Source organism: Galendromus occidentalis, unplaced genomic scaffold (assembly GCF_000255335.2).
Source record: "Galendromus occidentalis unplaced genomic scaffold, Mocc_1.1 scf7180000075420, whole genome shotgun sequence".
NCBI lineage: Eukaryota > Metazoa > Arthropoda > Arachnida > Mesostigmata > Phytoseiidae > Galendromus > Galendromus occidentalis.
Window position 1 is genome coordinate 530,439 of NW_003803410.1, and position 7,076 is coordinate 537,514.

The 7,076-nt window shown below is 49.4% G+C and overlaps 1 protein-coding gene across 1 annotated transcript; it reads left to right on the forward strand.

Annotated features, from left to right (window-relative positions):
* Positions 1-3,311, forward strand: LOC100900513 (low density lipoprotein receptor adapter protein 1). Its single transcript, XM_003737251.1, has 6 exons — positions 1-118; positions 238-299; positions 1,777-1,877; positions 1,957-2,114; positions 2,825-3,072; positions 3,166-3,311. The coding sequence occupies exons 1-6, from the start codon at positions 114-116 to the stop codon at positions 3,309-3,311; spliced, it is 720 nt and encodes a 239-aa protein (XP_003737299.1). The 5' UTR covers positions 1-113.
* The last annotated feature ends 3,765 nt before the right edge of the window (positions 3,312-7,076 follow it).

Consider the following 7,076-nt stretch of genomic DNA (forward strand, 5'->3'; position numbering starts at 1 on the left):
ATAAGCCGTGAAAAAGTAAGAGCAGGAACAGTTCAGCGTCATGTCGTAGCTCACATTCGAGTTGATCTCTCTGGATAGTGAGAACGCCTCAGTAGTGGTGCTTGCCTTCCGTGATGAGGTTCGAAGCTCGTATTCATTTCGCCACCACTGAGACGAGAGGCGTCAAGCCATCTCTTCTGGATCTGATCCAGCGACATCTCTCGATTTCGTGGACGAAACTGACTGCCGGGTCTTAAGTTTCAGAATGTCTTCCAGTTGGAAGAACATGTCAGGGATCCTCGGCAAGTGGAAGCATAAAAGTGAGTGGGACTAGGAAACGGAGAACGCCCGTCGAACTCCAGAATACGGACGATTTCATTTCATTCGGCACCGTGAAGTCCTTTAGAGTTCCATTCGATTCTGTGCTTCTGCGGAAACATCGCGGATTCCACGGTTTGAATAGAGAATCGCTACTGAAACGTATAAGATGTCATGCATGGACTCTGAGGACGGGACATTCAGATATTGATTCTTCTCGAGAGGATAAGTAGCAGCCGATTCGGATCAGAGTTTGTCTCCAGTCGAGGGGAAGACCGAATGTATTAATTGAACGCCGCGTCGAGCACTGAAGCATGAAACCACGGAAGCGTTTCCTGAGGTGACGTCAGTTTTGTGAGACGAACAGCGTGAATGGAAGGGATAAAGACTTCCACTCGTTCCCCGTCCATTGCGGCAGACAAAAGAGCGGGCCGTCGACTGAGAGCTGCAACCCTTTGTGCGGCGTGAGACATAGAATCCAAGCGACCTACTCTCTAAGCAAGCCAGAAAGTGGTTTCCCATAGCTTGCTGAGTACACCGCTCATATCTTTCATTGCGCTTTGCCGCTACGATTTTGTGGTATGTCACACGAGTTTGCTGCCACCTTATACTGTATCCGGGGAAAGGCTCGAGTTTCGACTTCAGCGATCGGTTATCGCAGGCGTACAAAATTTTCAGTTCCCTCATTCGAATTTCCCTCTTATTCTCGACAAGCGATACAAAAACTGAAAGTCTCTTGACGGCTGGTGATGATGATCGACCTTCATACGAGTTTTTTGGTGAGGGGCCAGAAAACGAACGTTCATTACACGCGCCGAAATCTGCTTCGGCGTCTCATCCGAGAAGATTCTGTCGGAACTTCTTAGGAAAATTCTGATTGGCATGCGACTTATGAGATCATTTCATGAAGAATTCCCTCGTCTGCTGCGTCCTAGACAATGCGGTGAACGGAAATCTACCCATTGTCCCAAGCCCTGCGGCTGAGTCAAAGTGACATCTCGAGGCGAGAGACTTCCGGAAGAAGCGTCAAGGTTCCTCTGATGCCTATTGGCTCAGCTCAATCCTCCTTTTCGCCGTAAGATAGGCCGTTCGCTGCCGTTGACGATTCTCAAGTCTCAAGTCGGCAACTAGTCGGAGGGGGAGAACTTGGAAGCTTTCTCAGACGGTCGTCGCCGTCAACCCTTCCCAGGAGGAGTGAAGAAACCCTTGAAGAGAGCAGGTAGTACATAGCAACGATGATCATAGTCGACTCCCATCACGAAGTCGATGCTTAAGGAATTCTTCAGTTCCCACATCACTCATGCGAAGTATCTTGGATGCTTCGATAGAAAATGATGACAGCTCGGAAAAGCTTCACTTATTTTCGAACGCTTCCCGAACCCTCAGCAGGAACTTCCCGCTCGTCAGTGTCCTGTGGGAGCAAGCCGTAATTTATTGAGCCATGACACCACCTAATAGTCTCTTCCTATGGCATTGCAGAGCTCTCGGAAGAATGGGGCTCGGGAGCAAAAGAACCCGTTCAGGAAGGCATGACGTTTTACCTTGAATATCTAGGGTCAACATTCGTCGAGAACGCGAAAGTAAGAAAGAGTAAAGGATATTGACTCTGATTTATGACCCCCTTTTGACCCCGATATCTCAAGTGCTCCTATGAATCAGGGTGAAGCATCGACCGCAGAAGCTATCAAGAAAGTTATCCAACTGGCAAAAGCGGGAGGGAACAAGCTGAAGAAAGTTGCGGTGACCATTTCGCCGAAGGGAATTCAAACAAGAGAGATGCCTTCCGAGGATGTTCACATCGATGTCAGTATCTACAGGTAAGCCTGATCCCTAGATCGTCTCTTCGATCCCTGTTTGCAGTGTCGAGTCGGTGATCTGCTGCGGAGCTCTCCAGAGATCCTCAGGAGACGCAAATTGAGCAAGGATTCGAGGAAAGGTGGAGAGAACTGTTAGCTCGCGTCCGAAACGCGACACGTTATCAGAACCAGTTGCGACTCGCTAGACGGCCGGATGCGCCGGTCCGATTGTGGCTGGCCACCAAGCTGACAGAATTACGCAGTGTTTTGAAGCGGACATTGACCGCGACGCGATTCATGACAACGAATCGCAAAACAGGACGTGTTCTGTTGCCAAACGCGGCCTCCCCGTTGTTATTTCCAGACGGATTAAAGGCTAGGTACGGTAGCACAGCGGCTCGGGAGAATGAGGGTAGCTATTCCATAATCCATTATTAGTCTTACTTAGCAATCATTGATTGAAGATTTATGGGGAACCGAGGAAGAAAAAGTTTGGCAATGAAAATGTGAGATCCAGATCAGAGGCACATCCCATGAAAATTTCATCTGGAGTCAACTCGTCTCTCGCAGGGGCCTCTGTTGGTTTTGTTCCGGGACCTGCACTCCAGCTGATAAGCTTAATCGCTTGTTGCGGGCGGCATTCAGTAGATCGATATTAACGGGAGTCTCTGCGAGACACTCGAATAAAAGCCAGAGTGCTCCCTCTTTCAAATCTATCCCATGCTTTTCAGGATCTCCTATTGTTCTGCCGATGCTACGTATGACAGAGTCGTTGCCTTCATAGCGACCAACAAGAACGAATTGATGGAATGTCATGCCTTCTTGTGCTCGAAAAAAAGGGTTGCTCAAGCGGTCGCTCTGACGATTTCTCAAGCTTTTAATTCTGCCTTTGAGCTATGGAAGAAATCCAGGCAGGAACAGGAGGAGGAGAAGAAAGAGAACAAGACGAAGAGTGAAAATCATCTACCACCCCTCATAGGTTTGTGCATTGCCTCTCATCTTGCTGTCTTCCCCCCCTTTGAATCTATCATTCGGCTCGCGAGGGACCGAGCTGACGACTGATGCTTTCCAGATCTATCAGCATCGGGAGACGTCCCCATCACGCTTCCCCAACCGTGGACAACGTTCGAAGACAGCCAAGTTGATGAGCTGTTCTCTCAACTCGGAGAGCAGCATCTCACTGATATAGATCGCAATTGTTGGAATGAACGGCAGTGAAGATGGTGAATCTGAAACCCCGTCTCAGTACGATCCCACATCAATCCATACTTCAAGCTCATCAATCAAAGCAGCCCCGGATCCTCGTCCCATCCCTGCTAAAATCCAGTTTACCTGCTTTGAGTTCAGTTTTGGACCGGGGAGGCTGATTTATCGATGGCACATTCTTTGCCCCCCCGACAAGCAGGGAGCTATATAAAATAGGTTCCCAGGGGGTGAATAGAAGGAGAAGGAGGTCGGGGAGGGGGTGGGGGTTGTTGGATCAAAATGCGCAAAGAGAGGATTTTGCAATTATTTTCCGTGGTACACACTCTGCTACCGAATGTCCAGCTGGATTTGCGGTCTCCAGGACCACTTCGCTAGCTCACTCAGGTCCCGAGTCCCGACTCGATGACTCGGTCAGTAGCGTATATTGGGGAGGGCCGAGGGGGCCATTCCCCCCCCCCAAAAAGCCGCCTTCGTACATTGCGATCTATGGGGATCATCATCATCATCATGATTCTGCCCCCCCTCGAAACCTTGCCGGCCCCTCCCAAAAGAATCCTGTATACGCCCCTGGACTCGGTGGTCAGTTTCGCTAACTCAAAGAGTTGAAATTCGGAGGTTCGCTAGTTCAATCCCAGAGTCCAGCGGATCGTAGAATGCCCTCAGTGTAGTCGATGGCTCTCGGCAGACGCCGAGGCATTCGATCGAGTTATTGCCGGAATACCGTCGCGGATGCTCTCTGAGCAGCAAATGAGAATATATACTTGGTCACCTATGCACGCTCTACTCGTCCTCATTCGTCTCCCCGCGCGGAATTTACACCGCATTCAAATTCGAATGCGACTTCTCAAACTCGTCGGAGGAGATCGTGTGTGGGAAGGCAACGATTCAGGAACTCTGTACTGCGCAGAGTTCCTGAGCGCAGAGTTGCGGTCACTGAATCCAATCGTAGAACGAGTATATTTTCGGAGAATTACTGAATGGTTATTCATCATGCCTCGGCTACTATGGATTATCTCCGCATTCCCTCCGCAACGGATGCTCAGGTACTACATATTCAGTGAAAAAGCTGATTATATCTTGGATATTCGGAATTCCTCGTTATTCGTTATGCTCCGAGGTTCCTGGCTCCATGCTCCGCAGGGAGAGTGGAAAATGTTCTCTGGTTCATTCGATCCGATGGGAGTTACTCCAGGGAATGCCCCCACGATTTATGGAGGCCAACATACTCCAAATTTTTTTTCGCGAATGCTCAAAAGTTGAGTGAGATCAGGGCGGCTCAACGGTATAAATTTCGAGAATTTTTCCTGAATGAGATCAATCACTACCGACAACGTTGCTAGCTGTGTTTCCGAGCTCACAGCGATGCCTCGGAGCCTTCGTAAAATATTCAGGAGCCGAAAGCCGACTTTGAGTCGCCGTTGTCTCTTTAGAGCGTTGTCCTCATCCGTGGAGATCAATCCCCAGCCTTCCGCTGATGGTCCTGGATAAAACGTCTCCGTCCCGTTCGCGAGCGTCATAGGCGAAATCTATCAGGGACGTCTGTGGTCAGGTGCACGTTGCATGATCGTCCCCGTAGGCCCTAATGACGTCAGTTGAGAGTTGGATGTGGTAGCCGACGGCACGCGCGACGCTCAGTCCAATCGAGTATCCGCCAATAAATTAGTGAGGTGAAATAAGTCGAGCATTCCTCCCTTCAAGCCATTCCCCAGAGTAGGAGCATTTATCACACGAGATGTGATCCTCAACCGGGAGCAGTAGATAACAATGATCAATCTTCCGCCAACAAGGTCCGCTCTAACCTTTCAGCATACGACCGATATCGGGGAGGCAACACGTATGACTTGGTAGACATCGAAGCATTCAATGCCGTTCTTCAGAAAGTGGCAGTTTGCAACCAATGTCATACTTCTCTATCTATGTCGGTAGTAAGACGTGAGGGAGTCGCGATGCACGTCGATGTCGCCTGCGACTCCTGTCGACATAAAGCGACCTACAAGAATACGGAAAAAAAATTCCCTAGATGGAGAGAAGAGCCGAGTGAATAATCTCAACGTGCGCATCACGCGTGCTTTTAGGAGCATTGGGAAAGGCGCGTCGGCCATGAAAATGTTTTGCGGCCTCATGGACATGCCGAATGCCTGCTGCCGATACGAAAAATTCGCGAAGATATCGGGTACAATGTCGGAGAAAGTATGTGAGGAGTCGATGAAACGGGCGGCGATGGAAAGTTTGGTCTCGAATGATGGGTCGACCGACATCGCGTTTGCTCTCGATGGCTCCTGGTAGGAAGGAGGATTCACGTCTCTCAACGGGCTAGTTACAGCGACTAGTTTCGACACCGGCAAAGTTCTCGACGTAAGCGTTCTTTATAAATATTGTCGATGTCCTGGCAGAACATGGTCTTGACCGATCGAGCTGAAATTTTGGTCATATGATCCTCTACGCGAGAGTAGTTCAGAACTGAAATATTAGCTGCGTATGGCCACTTTAAGGCCTCCAAAAATATCGTCAGAAATGGGACCCTTCAGCATTGAGCCTTTGGAAGCTTTAATGAAATTCTCAATGGATATGATAATTGATAATCAACGAAGAAACATTTGACACAGACAGTCTCCTTGCAGTGAACACCCTTAATGAATGGGAAAGCGTGGCATACAGCGCCGGCAGCGTCGGTGCAGAAGAGCATGTCCGCGAGTTTCGGGAAAGGTTTTGACGGCACGTCGAAGCCGCCTTCTCGCCACCCACACAGCCACATGCTGCGGAATTCCGAATGTTGGAATTGATTGTATATACGGGATTGCATTCGTGGAGCATCGTCACGGCGCTCGATGCGGCGGCCAATCATTCCACAAGCGCGAGTCAATCTCTTAGCGAAGTTTTTCCACATCTGGAAACAGTATACATCCAAGGGTTGAATGAGACGTGTGATGCCCGGGGGAATCTTGATGGTGACTTCCTTCTCGTCCAATCGGAAGAGACTTGCATCTCTCTGACCCGACCAAGAATCAAGGTAGAGAACACACCGATCTATTTGCGCACAATTCGAAACTACTTCTCGTGCGGTCTGAACCTCTACTCTCGATCAGTGCCAGCTCCTGACTAGAGCACAAGGCTTGGAATCACAAAATCTGACAGCAATGCCTATCACAAAAAAGGCGAATGATCCCAATGATCTTTTCAATCTATAATTTTTCCGTTCGTAATGCGACTCTCGAGACGAATTCCGAGAGATCCACGGTGGTGACTGTCTGAGTAGCTGAAGTTCTGGGACTTAAACGGCGATTATTCTTCTTGCCCAGTGTAATAGCAAGACCTAAATACCAGAAGCTCTGGAATACACATTCTGGATCCTGGAAGTCATGATTAGGTTCCGGAATTTCTTCTCGTCCCTGTGATTTTCCTGGCGTCGAACTCGAGAAGCCATTACTGGTGCCCCACAGTGACTCTCCGTGCCTAAGCTACTACTAGGGGTGGACGAGCAGACTGTCCACACACACCCTGAACAGGGACCGATATCGACGTCAACAAAGAGCGTTCCCGATTATTTGGCAAGATTCCGACTGATTAAGACTATTTTCCTCAGAAAGAATTGAACTGTATCGATCCTCCGTCATTCAATGATTCACCGTGGAAGAACACTCAGAGAAATTTCTCAATTCTCGCAATCCCATCTCCTCCGGGCTCCTCGGCGACCCCCGATGGCTCATTAGAGCCCTTGCGGCTTTCCCATTCATGAAGCGGACCGCATACCGAGAAGCTGAGTTTGGTACCTGGGTC